Here is a 17,090-nt window from a genome sequence, read left to right on the forward strand (position 1 = left end):
TGCCAACAAGTGATGAAGTAAGTTCTCTTTGCACATGAAAGAAATATACAGCTGCTACTGAGCACAGTACTACTGTTGGGGTTTTCTGTCTTTTTTTTCTCACCACCATATAACCTTGGAACCAATACAGGTTGTGCACACTTCACATTAAAAGCATTTACAGAACCCAAGATTCAGATATTACAGAATATCCCCCAAAGTTCAATGAGCTGTCTGAACAACTACAGCCTTTGGCACAGAAAACTTCCCCAGGGTAAGTGAAAATCTCATCATAGAAAGTGAGAACTTGTCAGGGCTACTGTGGAACCACAGCACAAGCACCCACAAATCTCAGCACAAGCACCCACAAATCTCAGCACAAGTCTGTCATCCAGGTACCTACGCTTCTTCTATCTTGTACTGGGTAATGAGATATGAGGTTGGTATATTAGGATCCACTGTTAGCACAGAGAATGAAAGCTGCTGCAAGATATCCATTAAGGTTTTTCATTTTCAGATCAGACTCAGAATACACACTATACTCTCCTGAAACCCTGGGCTTTCAGTAAGTTCCTCAGCTTACTCCACCAATAACAATGAAGCCCATAAGCCTTAAGCAAGTACAAGTGTAAAGAAGGGGGTTGGGGGAAACTTTCAGAAACTTAAGTACAGCCTGAAATGTTTCCCCTCAGTTTCCAAGAAATACAAACAAAGGAAAGAAACATCTTTGAAATTAGCACCACCCCATTGTCAAGAAACTTCTAGTTTAAACTGTTGGCAACTCTCTACCCACCAAAAGAGAGAAAGAAAACCACAATTTCTTTGTTTCCATTCTAAATACCCAACAGCTTTTTCCCTCACAGAAACAAAGATTAAAAAATGCTTTTGCTGCAATTCTGTGAAACAAATAAGCAAACAAGTTTCATAAGATCAGAAAGTTCTCTAACTTTCTCCACAAGTGAGATGGAACACCAAAGTCATGTTGTTTTACAGATCCCAACTTTTAAGAAAGAGATTTACCTTCTTCACTATCTGAAGCACTGCTCTTCTCTGGAAGATTTTCATTCTCGTTAAGGTCTAAGGACTTTTCTAAAGACCTGCTCCTAACTAGCTTAGCAGGTTTTCTTTCTGAAGATGGAAGAGGACTCTTTATTTGCTTCTCACTTGAGGACTCCTCCACCTGAAACAACCAAGAGCAGAAAAAGATATCAGCAGAGACCATTAAAAAAAAAAAAAAAAAACCCAGAGAAAGTTACTATAAAAGAAGACAGCCATACAAAGTAAGCCACAAGTTCTGTCTGCTCAATTACCACACAGTCAAGCACTAATTTCCCCCTTGTTCCTCTACCCCAGCTAACCTCTCTTCCCTTTATTTAAATATTTCACTAAACTCTGGTAACAAGAAACAGACTTACTTGTATGTACTGATGGTACCAAGAGCTCCCTTAAATGGGACAGTCCTCTTGCACCCATCTGCACAGTTTGGGCCCCTTCCCTGCTTCAACACTCACATTTATAAATTAATTAACCTTACACAGATTTACTTTACATTCATCAGGTTAGTTTTTCCTAACAGTTTAGCAAGGGTCCAACAACCCAGAGGGGAAGCACAATGAAACAGGCAGGGTGCCCCTCTTTCAGCAAGATTAGATTACCCCAATTACGTATTTGAAAACTTCTTATTTTGTAGGATGCCATCACCCTTTGAAAAAAGAAGTTTTAAAATACTGTTTAGAGCCATCCTACTTATAAAATATTACTTCTCACAAACAAAGCAATGGAGTATCATTTGCCATCTCCAATATGTAAGCAAGAAGGAAATCCCTCTGAACATCAGTCACTGAATCAATGATGCAGCTCTTAACCTTAAACAAGAACTGTCAGCTAAGCATGTATGTCATTGCACACCTAAATAAGTAAATCTCCAGGGAAACTATATGGACAAAGTTTGTGTATCTAAAAATGCCACCCAAAAAGTTTAGCTAACAGCTTTGAATCAGTTTTCATTCTAAACCTCTCCTCAAGGCCCCACTGCCACCAGTGGAACATCGGGATGAAGAGCAGCACAGCCCCAGAAGAGCAGTGTATGGACCACAGTAAATATGATCAGGCACCTCAACTGAGTTGTTCTGACTCATCTGCAAAACCATCATCCCTAAAGAGTATTCAGCATTGACTCAAGAAAGCAAAAGCATCCACTGCTGGAACAATCATCATGTACTTCCTGTACTTCTTGGGTTTTTTAAAAAATAAAAACCTGTTACTTTTCTTGTGCAACCAAGGGCTATTAGGTGGTGGGTGGCTGGAAAACAGAGACAGGCATAAATCTGACTGCAGTATAAGCAGACAAAAGTACTCCTTTGGGGTCAAAAAAATATAAAGGAGGACTGAATCAGAAAAACACATCAGTTAACAAATGCTCCTATTGAGTGAAGCTGCCATGTAAGTTATACTCAGTCACATAACAGGATCTAGGATAGAACCAACATTAAATGTCAAAATACCAATACAGATGGAAGTCCAAAAGGAGCTAGTTGCAACAGAACAGCCTAAAAATTGACACTCTGATCCAGCACAAACCCAAGGAACTCTCATAGCATTTTGACAACAATCACAATCTAGTGAAGCAAGGTTCCCACCAGCAGCATAAGAGCAGCCCACTATGGCACAAGCAGAGCAGGGAAGCCAGGCTCAAGTCATAAGACAAAAGCAATAGCTCTTAGGATAAAAAAAAGCTTTTCATGTAGTTATGGAAGAAGAGATTCAAGCTGGAGCTTTTGTAATAACTGATTGAGTTTAAAGACAGACTTCATGGGGGTTTGGGTTGGTTTGCATTTTTTTCACACTAAAGAGTAAAGATTTTAAGATCTGTCAGCTGGAATTAAAGATGTATAATTTATTCCCAATTGTACATTTATCTCCTGAGCTAGTCTAGTAGTGCTAAGCTCTGTGCCAAGGGCCTTTTGGTTTCCAGCCTGTGAACAGCAAGATCTGGGACTGGAAGGCCTCCCTATAAGGGGAGGAGGGAAGATGATGGTTGCAAAAACAGGCAACAAGGTGGCTCCCACATTCACATGTACTGAGAGGGCAGGTAAGTCACGTAAACTTGTGTCAATCAACACAAGACAGCCATTAACAATATTTTTTTTCAAGATGGGCCAAATACTAGACCTCCACTATTCAGATCTTCATCTTATGAGAGCTTTGGGCCTTACTTTGTCTATCAGAGCAGTAAAGGGAATTTAAGCCTGTTTTCCTCCAGTGTTTGGAAGGTGGTTAAGTGTGCTTTGTGTCGTCACTATGATGACTTCTGATAAATACATTCTAAGCACTAATGCCTCCTCCAACTGCCCTTGTGGTTCTACAAAATATGCTGCAATCCTGGGACTGTGGAGAGAGCATGGATATTCTTGAGTAATGCCAAGTGACACAGCTAAACAAAATCATTGTGCACTTTAGCTACCCTGAAACAGTAAACAGTTTAGTTATACATTTATCAAGACTGCACTTTTACACTATAATTAAAAGACTTTTCAGAGGCAGTTTATTCAAGGCAGAAGACTGGCATTTTTGCAGACCAAATCCCCAGGCATTCCTCCTTACCAAGATGCCAAATTAGATTTAGCACCTGCAAGAGACATCTCGGGGTGTGGCTTCTTTTCCAGGCACAGCAATTATCTTTAAATGGCTTGTTCTTGCGCAAGTAAGACTTACACGTGCAAACTAAGGCTACCTGTGTAGATTTTTAGTTATCCCAAACAGTCCAAATTCCAGCAGCATCCTCAGTCCCCTCAGGCCTCCCCTACAACTCTCCAAAAATCTTGTTTCATACTGCTTGAGTGATGGGTACTCCATAAGGAGTACCCATCAGTCAAGCAACTATGCTTTTAACATCTGAGAAACACCAATATTCTTTGCTGGATATGAGTCTCTAGCCATTAACTTGGATTTTGGCAAAATTATTTAAATCCTACGAACCTCCAGATCAGTTTCAGCAAGTGACAAAAGCCAGAAGATTTAAAGGGTAGGGTAGTAAAAACTATTAAGATAATCTCCTTCCTTCCTTCACATATTCACCTAAGCAAAACTGGCAATTAAGTACCCAACCCTAGTGAAGGTTATAAAAAATGCATTAGCGGTTTATTTTCTTTTCCAAGACCTTTGGGACACCTAATAACCAAGAGAAAATATCTGCAACTTTTTAGGACTACAGCTGCACACAGGAGCCCCAGTAACTGTGCTAGACACTGTGCCCATCTCATATCACTACTAATGCACTTGCTGCTCACACTAGCCAAACACATTCACAAATTCATACAACATGAGTGAACACAAGTGAGCATTCATGCTTGTTAGTCATACTAACCCAAGGCATCAAGGTCAAGGTGAAATTCATCTTCATTATAGCAAGTAGGGGGGCTTTCCCCTTCCTTCTGAAGCATTAAAAAAGGTTTCATATATTCACAACAGCAGACTGACCATTGAAGGCAAGAAAGACAAAGTGTAACTACCCTTTAATAAGCCTTATGTATAGGAGATACAATAAAATAAGAGGAGATATCTTTTTAATTGACAAATAAGCACAAGCAAGAAAACATTGGAAGTGAAAAAGGCATTACTTTCAAAAAGCACTTGGATAAAACACAAATATGGTCCCCTTGGGAACTGGATAAGAAAAACCAAGAAATTTTGTTTCTAAAGGAAAAAGAGAAAAAAACAGACCAGGACATAAGCCTCAGCATTATAGCAAGGCTGCACAGCGAATTAGTGACAGAGCACTGCTGAAGCTTATACCAACAATATTCTCTTACACAGAATTTTGCTCATTTTCAAATTTAAGAAACATTCTTGACTTCCCAAAGACTTCCTTGGAAGGTACAATCTCCATTCATCCTATGCTTACAGACATACACGTTAAGCACATATGCTTATCAGCAAGAAAGGCTGTGTCAGCACTTACTCCTGGCAACATGTGTCTGTTGAGTGACTCTCCTTCTGTTTGAAGTGTGGGCTCACGAACTAAACCAATCATTTTGGGTAGTTTTTCATCCCTTTCTCCAGAATCATCACAAATGCTGGATCTGTCCAAAGCAAAAAGAAGATATCTTTGGAGATCTAAGCACTGAGAAATCCGAGAAAGCGTCTCATGGGATTTTTGCATTGAAAACATGGCTGTTCAGATAACATTAAAAACTACCAAGTCATTCTTCCCACATACAGCTCATTAATATCAAGCCATCTTCCTCATTTCAGCCACCTCTCAAAACATTCAGCTTCTGCTCATAAGGTTAATGACACCAAGAAAGTGAATGCTGTGAGAAATGAAAAAACATACAGCTTGTAACTAATTTGGAAAGAAAAAGCATTATGAAAGTGTCAGAAAATAATTTTTTTCCTGCACAGCTTATTCCAAAGTTGCGACTTTCTAACAGAAAAAACCCAAAACATAACAAAAAAACCAAAAAATCCAAGCAAACCTAAAACAGAAACCAAACCAATCAAACAAAAAAAACCCACCAAAAATACTTAATAGAACATCTTTTGAAGCCCGTAATGAACTCAAGACATTTTTCTCACAAACATATTCAGATAACACAGGATTAAAGAGACAAATTACATTGTTCCATTTTGGAGAGTCATACTTATTTACAAAGAGATATGTAGAGTGCTGTTATTAGATTGACACTGGCAGGTCATAAATCAGTTCACATTTGTTCAAAAAAATCAAGGAAACTTTCAAAAATCCACATCATTATTATTACAATTATTCTGGCTTGTTATATTATTATTCCTGTTTCTTAATTCAAGCTGAGGACAATACAAAAATAAGCTAAGACATCAGATATCAGGGGAACAAGGCAAAACAAGTATTTCAGTCTCCGCAGAGGACGGGGAGAAAGAAAGCATCTGAACCATAATATAGCTCCATTCTATGCAAATCTTCCAAACTGTTGAAGGGCATAAAGGTGCTAGGTGAACTAGGCACAATCACACAAAAAGGCTGCTATTTAAGCTACCCTATGCTGGTCCCCAAGCAGACCTAGGGAGAGAACAAGATGCTCCTCTCTCCTCTTCTAAGGGGCCTCAGCTACACTGCTACTATTTTAGCAAAATCACATAGTTAAGTTTTTATGCACACTCAGTCTATGCAGTTCAGAGCTTTGCATCCTTTTACTACAGGCTCAGCCATTCTGGTAAGGCTACAGCAGCTCTTTAGAGAAGGAGGACACTGCTTCTCCCCAGATGTTTCAATAGGCTGTACAGCCTCTCCTTACCGAGACTGCCCGTTGTCCTCTGACGATGAGTGGAAGCTCTCCATCTCCTCGCTGTTCAGGCCCAGCTCAGAGCCATAGCTCTGGTGCACCAGCTGCCAGAATTCCTGCTTGGTCAGCCTCTGAAACAAAGCAGGCTAGTCAAGAACCACGGTATGGAACAGTAAGGCACTGGAGGAAAAACAGCAACAAGTTTGTATTACACCACAGCCTTTAACCTCAATTCTGACAAGGACCGAAAGCATTCAGGTATCACGTTCCAAGATTGGGTTTCAGCATTTTGGGCAACTGTACTCCTGTCTACTCCACACTCCCATTGCTGTTTAACCAACCATACCAGGCATAAGAAAAATCATCATTTTAAGAAAACACACACTTGTAGCCATTACTTGCTTCTTCACATGTCACCTATATTTTCACAGATACCTTCAAGGTACCTCCCTCTTGAACTTCACTTGATATGGCACAAGGTAAGTAATTACCTCTTTGATTCTGAACAAACTGCTTAATAGATACCTGTTTCCTGAGGATGTTCAGAGAACTTTACAAATTGTGGGAGGCTAGCACTTCAGTCACTACACTGGTGTCTAGGTCAACCAACTGTCCACTTTGCCAAGGGGGGACAGAAAGTCCTCACTTTGTACCACCAGCATCCTCTTAATGAAAAGTAGTTGCTTTTCTTCAGGATTACCTTGATTGAGGACTAGCCAAGTCTTCTCCTTCTCTACAATATCTCTATCCTGTTCCAAGAATTCCCACACCTACCGAGACATATTTAAGTTCTCTTAAATTGTCAGGAAAGCTTGGAGGTGAAAGTACGACACACTCGTATCTGCAAAGTAAGCAATGAGTTTCAAAGTCCACCTTGGCTGTAAAGGGCTTGGGGGGGAGGGGGTATGCAAAAAAAAAGAAAGAGAAAAAAAGGAAATAAAAGGTTTTGGTATTTAACAGAGCTCAGAGAGCAATACTAGCGATCTTAAAACAGGAGACACCACACTGGAAAATGTGCCTCGGCCACCATCCATATTGATCAAGGGAACAGAACTGTGCTAATGAAGCAGTAACACAAGTAGTGCTTACTATTTGCATGAAATGATGACATTAAATACCCATGCATTATTTAAAAGGCCTTTAAATGATCCTCTCCACCCGCTTGCTTCACCTGAAGAGTGTTAGTTACAGCACCCGCAATTTTAGACAGGCACGGAGGAGCTGACCCGCACTCAGGATGTAAATTCGTGCCCGCAGCAGCCCCGGCGCTGCCCGGGCTGCCGGCGCTCCCCGCGCCCCGTCCCGCTCCGCGACCCACCTGGCGCGTCCCGCGGGGCAGCGCCGCTCCCGGGACAGCCCCGCTCCCGCCGGGAGCCGCCGCCGCGCTCCCACTTCCTGCTGGGCGGCGGCGCCGGGGCCGGGGCAGCGCCTTCCTCGGGTGCCGCCGCCGGCCCGGGGCGGGACAGAGCCAATCTCGGCCGCCGCCGCCGGGCCGGGCCCCGCGGGAATCCCGCTATCCCCTCGCCCCCGCTGCGGGATCCCCGCGCTGCATCGCATCGCACGGGAACCGCTCCCCCCGAGGGCCGGGACAAATAGCCCAACTCGGGAGACGAGGAAGGGTTTTTCCCTCGGGTATTTTCCAGCACACCACGGTTTTTGTGCTGGCAACAAGCACTCTATTGGCAGAGATCGGTTTCAAAGTATTTAATCCTTGCGAGGGCAAAGTAAACATTAAAACAAACCACACAGCTGTAAAGCAAGGGTCATAGCAGCTAACGCCAGGCTCCCTCTGCACGCGGGTTTATTCTACAGAGCAATGCCGTGCTGAAACACATGCATCCACTTACAGCTGGCCTTACTTTCCCCAGGCATTCTGTCTTTGAAGCAATAAACTCATAACCACAAACAACTACCTACAGCTGTTCGTATTAAATGGCCAAAACCAGGGGTGGGCATTACATGGTTTCAAAATACAACTGAGGTGAATCTTTAGCTAGCACACCTTCCAACTAGGAATCAAAGGACAGAAATAAAACCATTTTCATTTCTGTTGCCCAATATTGCCAATGCCTTGATTCCCAGTCATAATGGAGTTAACGTTGCTAATTAAATTGACCAGTATGTTCTGTCTATGGGCAAATCAGTCTGCCCTTTTACAGTCAGCTCAATAGTTCGAGGAAAGCAGAGAAGCTTTTCAGCTTCTATAAAGGAATCTGTAAAGCTGTTTCCTGTTGTTTTGTAAAAGCAATGTTACCAACTTCTTCTTCTAAAACAGGATTCTTCCACTCTGCTCAATTATTCCTAGCTCAGCTAGATATAATAAGTTCTTAATGGTCACAAGCCAAGATCAAAGGAGACTTGCTTTATTGTATCAGAAAGAGTCAGTTTTGAAAACAAAAAAGGGCATAAATTTTCTGGGTCAGACTTCTGCTTCTGAGAGATGCTTTAGAGAAGCTCTGAAGCTTGAAAGGCAAAATCTAAACATTCATTACTTTGCCCATTCAAGGTGATGGTCTACACCGCATTCTTCCTCAGTTCTCTTTGTATACAAAAACAAAGGCTACAAGAAGCAGCTGGGATACACTTTTGTCTTTTCAAGCAGAGCACAGATCATCAATACTTTGCTTCATGCCAGACAAAGCAGTGTCATGGCACAAGCAATACTACAGAGTACCACCGACAGAAGCAAAGCTGATGATTTTTACCCTCTATGGACAAATGCAGAAATAAGAACAAGACCTGCCATACAGGTCGACTAAAGAGACAGCCCTCACCACACATCACACTTCTACCAGGCAACTCTGATACAGAACCCTGATTGTTTGCAGAACAGGGGAGGGAAACAGCAAATTTTCCCTCTAATTGCCTAAACATGAAGCTCAGAATCAAACCAAGTCTTCTTACATCTCTTAAATTAATCTTGTTGTACACAAAGGTGCAAATAAACATCTCTCTTTTCACAACCTTCCCTAAGAAACTGCTGGGGAAGGCAGAACTGCTGTCCTGGGAGATGTTTGCCACAAGAAGCCCAGGTGATCAGAAATTCTGGTCCCTTCTCACACCTCTAGACTTACCTGCTACAATGTCTTCAGCGACAGGTGCAAATCTCTACCCAGCAAAGCAAAAGAAGAACAATAGGAAAATAAATCTAACTCTAAGGCAAAGGACTCATGGGAATTGAGACCGATTAAGTTAAGATCTTGTTCCATTAGAAATAAGGAGCGCTGTGTTTGTTTGGGATTTGAATGACCTGCCTAATTACATTTTAATTTGTTCCTTCTCCCTTAAACTTGAAGGATATTTGACACCTGTAAGGTTTAGGAAAATAAAGCAAAACAGTGAATGGCACTGCTCTTCTTGTCAATAGCAACCATGAATAAATTCCTTGTGCCAATCTGGAAAGCCCACTACAAAATAGGATTTTTGACTGATTTTAGAAACTGAAGTATTATTGAAAGCTGCAGTGGATGTGGAAGCAGCTATCTGTTTTATCAAGACTGGTGTCATGTCTCTTCCAGACCTGCATTAATGATTCCTTATTTTCCATGATGCTGGATCATTTAAAACACAATGGCAAGGTAAAAGCCTACAAGACTCACTCTGCACATGTTTTGCAACAGGGATGGAAAAAAAAATAAAGTGGAATTTTCCTTCAAAGAAAAAAAGTCTTTCCATGGACATTTAAAAATGAAAAAGCCTAAGAAAGACCCATGTTAAGAAGAAAGTACCCACTGACTTGCAGAGGAACTAGAGTTGAAGGGCACCAAACACACTATAGTGTATTCTGAGCAAGGTCTGAAGAAGTTACGAGCTACAAAATTGTAACTGAGCTGAAGAGGACTAGGAGTCCTGTCAGAGCAGTGGTGCAAGCTGGGGGAAAGCATCTTGATGGATGAAGTAAGTTTGGGCACAGAATAGCATGTAACCATTTGCTGGTTCTCTTGCACAGTGCAAGTCACTTCTAACCGAAAGGCAGACTTGTCAAAGCACTACTTGTTCAACCACCGAGGACATGCAATATTTGGGAGGTACAAGGCAGAATGGCCACCAGATGGAGATCTGGGAAAGGGTATGAGGCTGACCCCACAGACAAGTTCTGCAGGTGGTGAAAGCTTAAGGTGAATCAGGTAAAGCAGACAGGTCACCCCTCAGAGGTGAGACTTCATAGCACAAAATCTGTGCCCAGAAGCGCTGAAGAGGCCAGGGACTAAAATTTACCTTGGTACAACCATGATTTGAAGCAAATGTAATTCCAGTCCCCTGGATCCAAATCCTGAAAACTGGGGATTCTTCACTGTCAGGTGGTGCAAACCAGGACTATGACACCTAAAGTAAGATTTATACTTTTGATGACAACTTTATTTCATAATTTAACTGTTGGATGTCATCTCCAGGTCTAGAAGATGTGCTTCAGAATATAAACAAGCTATTCACAGGCTTCAAAACATTTAGTTACTGGCAGAGGAAACATTAAAACCAGCTCCTTTTGGAACTGGTTCCAGAGTGACATTTGTTTTTTGTCAAAAGCCGTACAAATTCTGATGGCAACCCTTTGATCACTGAAGCCAGGAACACCAAACTCCGCATACTCAGGTGCTGCATACCATGGCAGGGCCTCAGGTGTATGGGACATTTTCCAAATGCATGCTGTTCCTGACATTGGAGTGGTGGGGAGAAAACAGCAAAACTGCTTGAAAACACCAAAGACTCTCTTTTAGTATTAGTTCAGTAGACAGCTGCCATTCTAGTAGTGTCAGTGGATCCAGCTCCAGCAACTTCAGTTTCTACTTTCAACTCCACAGTGCCCCTCTATAGCTTTATCTAGTAAAGAATATCATAAAGAAGGCTGACAGGTGACTCAAACACATTCTAGCAGAGAATCAGAAGTCATTACTACATTTCAGAAGTAGGAGCTCAACCTAACAGAAATCCTGTTTCAATAATAGTTCTAAACATACTACATTAAAAAGCCCTACATACACCTCATGACCATGCTCCATTTTACAACCCCAAGCAGAAATTCTCATAAACAGATTTATCTTTTAACCTACTGCAGTGAGGATGAAAGCAAGCTAACAGCAAGATTTGACAGAAATAAGGATAGTTCCCAAGCTACTCTAATGCACTGGTTCCTAAAACCTGCTGGCTCATTTCATCTCATCTTGCATGCAGTCCATGCCTCCTGCTTTCTTATCTATCCTTTAGCTACTGTTCTCAAGTGAAAATTTGATCCTAATGTGACACTCATTTCAGTGTCAGAGAAGAAACACACAAGAAAAATTAATACTGAACAGTACAAACATTGTTACCTCTGTTCCAGCCCTAGGATAGGTTTGTATACCTGAATGTCCATACATTGACCCTCCAGCACCACAAACTAAATAAGTGAATAACATAAGTGCCATTTCTGACAAACTCTGCACAATGAAAGAAAGCAAGGTTACTTCCAGTTGCCTGTTTCTGTCAAAAGGTGACAAAGTACATTGTGGCTGGATTCAGGACAATTAAATAGTATTTGATTTGAGGGACAAGGGATTTGCAAGAAACATTGGTTTTGCCTTAAATAGCACTTCCCTTTATTTTCAGTGCTTTTTTTGACAAAAAGTGCCTCTAGTCAGCCCTAAAATTCATCCAACAAAAAGAAAAAAAGTGTAGCTACTATGTGTAAGTAGTACAACAGCTTTAAATCTTTGGGGATCATTGCAGTGTTATATATGGATATTTTGGTGTGTAATTGCAACTGAATTGAAATATTTAAACAATGAGAGACAAACAGGAAGGAATTGGTTTACAAAATTGTCTTTCTTACAAAAAAATTGTCTTGTCTGTCTTTCATTATGTTCTTTCTAAAAATGTCTCTTTTTAGAAAGATTAGCTTAAGTATCCACAAATTGCAATATAAATCAAGCTAACTAGTCAAAGTTGCCAAAATACACTTCCATATTATACAGCCTGCTTTTACTGCATTTATGCAATGCCAGCAGAGTTGTAATGAGTTGGCTGGCAAAGGTTCAGCTAACTTATCTAAGAAGGAGTTTTGGGCTCTTTTCCTTGAAGTTTTCACTGAGAAAATCTCTTGCGTTTTTGATCACAAATTAGGCATAGAAAATGTGAAGCAAACGCATATCAATTTAGTAACATATGCTTGAGCTCATAGTGAAGAGAAGCATGCAACCTATATGCAAAGACAAAATGCTCCTTCAACAGCAGAGTTGTAGGTGGCAGTCTAAGAAGGAAAAGATGAGAATTTTGTCTGTGATCTAAAGTACAAGGAACCAAAGCAGAACACCAGATTAGAATTCTAAGTCAGAAAGGAAAAGCTAACTTCTAGTCTCTTATTCTGCAGAGGTACATCTGTCTATATTAGAAAAAGTTTATTTGGCTGCTTAACCACAGGTACTGTTGCAGACAAGCTTACCTTATCAAGCAACACATTCTGCCACAAACGGAAGATACTGAGGTAGCTTCTGTCTCTTGCACTGAATGATGTGAAGAAAAACTGCAGAAAAAAACAAAGTAAAACATAAGCTCATGTGTAGCTATTTTCAGGTCTCCCAGAATGCGGTCCTTGTATCTTGACTAGCCCAAGGTCATCAGTAACAGCTTGACTCATTTCACATTCAACAAACCTGGGGTCATATTCCTCAGGTTCCACAGTTTGAATCACTTTCAGTGATGATTTTCCCCAATGTCCACACAGTAAATGAAGACACTTGCTGTTCTGGCCATGTGACTACCCTTGGTATAAAGGAAGAGCTCCCTCCTCAACTTAAACACACTTAAATTTTTCCCACAGAAGGTTGAACAAATCAGAAACACATATGCCTGTTTCTCACAGGCCACAGCTATTTCCATTCTTCTGCCCCATAAGCCTTTTACTAACTTTTTCACATAAGATGATGTGAAATTAAAATAATTAAAATAGGAGATCAAATTATATGCATAATTTCAATTATTAAAATCTTTCCCATTGGAAAGCTGGGGCTTTTTTAGCAAAGATGTCTATCTTCCTTGTCAATGAAAGTTAATGCTGGATGAATTGAGAGGGAACAGCCAAATATGATGAATCACAGTTGCTTCCCAAAGAACAGCTCCAGGTTCACAGTGGAAAGCTCTGTTCTTTGCCAAGAATTATTATTTTTCAAGCATTTATAGAAGAACTAATCACAAAGTGTATTACACATAAGACTCTGCATCATGCTTTTTAGGTTTTCAAATACACACTTAAAAACTTCATTTCCCAGCACGTGTTCTGGGGTAAATTTCTCCATTACTCAAAACCCATGACATAACAGTCCTTTTGTTTTCAGTAGTTTTTTTCAAGGAGTACTTGAAATCCAGTGACTTTGATATTTTTCCAGTATGAAGAATACACATTCTGAATTCATGCTTTGAATTAGTTTTCCTTTGAAAAGGTGAGACAAACTTTCACTTTCTGGTTACTGTATCAACACCACTAAGGGATTCTGCAGTCAAACTGGAGACGAATTTGCAAGCAAACGTGCACAGGGACCAAATCTAAGTCTGCCTTCTAATCCAAATCACATTTAAGCATTTGACAGGGAAGTACTTATGCAAATATAGACTAGAACAAGTGCTGTGATCAGGACTCTATCATTTAGCAAGAATATATTTAAAAACAGTTTTTTACCTTCTCTCCTTTTGTTGCTATTTGTATGGCGTTTGGAATGAGACGAGCGGTCTTCTCCTTTGTCATGAAAGTTATATCCTTCAAAGCAATAGAAATCTAAGCAGAAACACATTTAATAAGACATATTAAAAATAACTTATGACTAAAAATTTAGAAGTTACAGAACATGCAAGAACTCAAACTAACCCCAAACCCTGGGATGCAATTCAGATGAGATCACAAAGGGAATTACTGTCTCCATTTGCTGCTTTAACAGCAAGCATTTCAAAGTAGAAGCTGAGGTGACTTAAGAGTCATCTCCTCTTCTTTCACATTGGGACTAGAGAAGTAAGTGGATCTTTCTGCTTTTCTTCCACTCCTCCAGCCACAATCCCAACCAAACACAAATCACAGATCTGAAAGTCAATCCCAATCAGAATGCTATACATAAAGCAGGACATAGTCTGTTACCTGATCTCTCTCATCTATCTCACAGATGTTTACAATATAGTCAATTTTCAAAATTTTATTTGCAGTCTAGTCACTGCAAGAAATTCTTCCTGTCTAGGCACATTTGACTTGTGTATTAGTAGTTGAAATGTTTCTGTTTAGAAGAACATGGTCTGACTGGCTGCAAGAAGCTATTTCCTTCCAGCCTACCCCCCTCTTCTCTTGAATATAAGGCTGTGCTGCCATTCAGCATAGAGAAAGGAGGAAGGTACAGCTCTAACTTGTTTTTTCCTGTGTGAGCAGGAAGTTCTCCACTTACTCCCTCTCTCTCTGCAACAACACAGCCTGCTAATGAGGTCCCAAACTTGGCTCTACCATGGTAGTTGATGAGCTCAGATTGCCTAAAGGTATTGCTGAAGATGTCACCCTGCTAGACAGGCAGAAACAGGTTACCAGGATGTATGCTGTTTTGGATTAAAAAAAAAACAAAACCCAATCAGTCTTTGAGCAGATTATATATTCAAGAGTATAGTTTATTTTTTAATTAATTTTACATCTAAAATAAGACATATTCAATCATCAAATCCATCTGATGAAATTAAGCTTGGTTTTCAATTAAGTATTTCTACAGCCCCTCACGGGCTTAAATACACAAGCTATTTGTTGTTTGTCCCGTATATTTCAGAGCACTCAAATGTGAGATACTGACTTAAGTTAAGAGCAGTCTCATAGTTCACAGAACATTTTGACCTGTCCATCCTCTGTTTGCTAGGTTATCTTCATTTTCTTATTCACTGTTTCATGTAAGTTCTGCAGCAGATGCAACAACTGCATCTGAATGAATAAATTTAAACTCATTAACCTAATCTGACAGAAATAAAGGGCCAACATATCACAAATATCTATCTACCTTTGCTTGTACTGTTCAAAAGCCATAGACCACAATATGAGAACTTGCAGAAGTCATTTATCAATTCCCTTCAGCTATTTTTAGATGCTGATATTTACATGTAAGGCTATGTTAAGTAAGGTTTAATACTGGAGAGTTCTGAATAGAGCAACACCACATACCATGTCATGCCCCAGGACTTACAGTAGGAGGTTATGTGTTACATTCCTTTATAGGACAATATTGCATGGTAAGGAAAGGCAAGTTGTCATTACCAGAACTGTAAAAAGCCAGCTTTAGCATAATTCCTAAACTTTTTATGCTGAATGACAGACTGAACAGGCTTACTTCAGCATTCAGATGCCTCCACTGCTACTCTTATTTTACATAATGAATTTGAATTTCCACTCAGGGATGCAGGCTCTTTCTTCACAGCCCAGAGTTACTAGTATGAGATGGACAGGATGAGATCTGAGAGACTCTAATCCTATATCCTGATAGGATATGGAAAAGGTGGGATTCAAGTGAGCTAACAGATCTTACTGTGGTCTCCCATCGGAAAATGTTGCTGTGGAAGCAGAGCCAGTTTTCAGAGAGATACAAGCGTCCTTGCAGCAGGATATCCTTCTGGAGCGCACAGGCGTAATCTGTGTACAGAGAGCAAGAGCAAGTTACTCACCCACTGACTGCAGCACAGCTGACCCAAACTTATTAACTAAAATGAAATGGGTATTACAATACAATAAAAAGCCATTTCTTTCACTTTTAAGAAGTCTACAAAGGCAGACTTGTACTGGCTTGCATCCAGACCATTGCTCTGGGAACAGCCCAAAGCCAGAGTTGATGGTACATCCATGTGAGGACAGCATTCCATCTATGTATTCCATCCCCTGCGTACTATCTTAGGTTTTCAGAGAAGAGGTGTCGGGCATGACCAGGAGTACATGGGAGAAGTATTCATTAGTCAAACTTCAAAGCATCTAAACAACAGAATACACAAACATTTTATACTACAACAGATTATACTGTCAACTCCTACGTAACAGTAGTTCATGTTGTAGCAAGATAATAGTATTCTACTAAACAGATCCTAACACTAGCTAAAACTATCTGCAGAGTGAGACACTAAGAGGCAGATTGAAGCTATCCAGTTCTTGAGGCAGGGAGTATTTCCTGAAGTTGACTATCATTTTTATCATTCTGTCTCTGACTGAAACACCCCTATTGAGAAATGGATTTCATCTACAATGTAATTACCCATAATCAGATACCTGCTAATTAAGAACAAGAGCAGAGGATTTAGTTGCATTTCTTAAAAATCTCAGCGCTTTCCCAGTTTCAGAGCCTGAAGAGTCAAACAAAAGGAATTTTCAGAAGAACTGCTGCTAGATAATTAAGATGGACCTCTTTGGGGAGGTCCAACCTAAAGAAGGCTACCTAATGTACACAAAATAATCAGAATGTATGTATTGATACAATATATATTAGTGATTTTACTCTTAGAGGTATTTAATACCTTTATATCTGGTATTGTCTGAGCCAGAATTTTGTTTTTGTGTACTACAAGAACATAATTAATACAGTTCTTGTTCAAATATCAAGAACTTCAGGAGTCCCCAACATCCTAACTTCAAGCTAAATCTGCATTTACAGAAGCTTTTATTATGATTTTTAAAATTCTCTACCATTTTCCTCCTCAAATAATCAAGCAGAAATAAATTTTCTTATAACAAGAATGAGTCATGTATACAAGCCCTTGGAGATGTAACTACAAATAGAACTACAGAAACTTAAATCTAAAGAACTAAGTGCATGTTTGAGAACTGTCAGATACCAAAATGCTGACAGAGGAAGGCAACAGGAGTTTGAAGTTAAGGAC

General features: G+C 40.2%; 1 protein-coding gene across 5 annotated transcripts in view; it reads right to left on the minus strand.

Moving 5' to 3' along the window:
* GRAMD1C (GRAM domain containing 1C) overlaps positions 1-17,090 on the minus strand; it is a 51,594-nt gene that overhangs the window by 15,259 nt on the left and 19,245 nt on the right. For all 5 annotated transcript variants that reach the window (XR_011680142.1, XM_071433336.1, XM_071433337.1 and 2 more), the window contains exons 4-9: positions 15,755-15,858; positions 13,894-13,989; positions 12,661-12,741; positions 6,255-6,373; positions 4,940-5,060; positions 1,000-1,159 (exon numbers count right to left, since the gene is read on the minus strand). Coding sequence is in view for 4 of the 5 variants with exons in the window: in XM_071433336.1 (XP_071289437.1) it covers positions 1,000-1,159; positions 4,940-5,060; positions 6,255-6,373; positions 12,661-12,741; positions 13,894-13,989; positions 15,755-15,858 (681 nt within the window). In the remaining variant the exon portion in view is untranslated. The remainder of the gene's footprint in view (positions 1-999; positions 1,160-4,939; positions 5,061-6,254; positions 6,374-12,660; positions 12,742-13,893; positions 13,990-15,754; positions 15,859-17,090) is intronic.

This window comes from Agelaius tricolor, unplaced genomic scaffold (assembly GCF_023055355.1).
Source record: "Agelaius tricolor isolate 1412-34295 unplaced genomic scaffold, bAgeTri1.0.p SCAF_9, whole genome shotgun sequence".
In the NCBI taxonomy this organism is placed as follows: Eukaryota; Metazoa; Chordata; class Aves; order Passeriformes; family Icteridae; genus Agelaius; species Agelaius tricolor.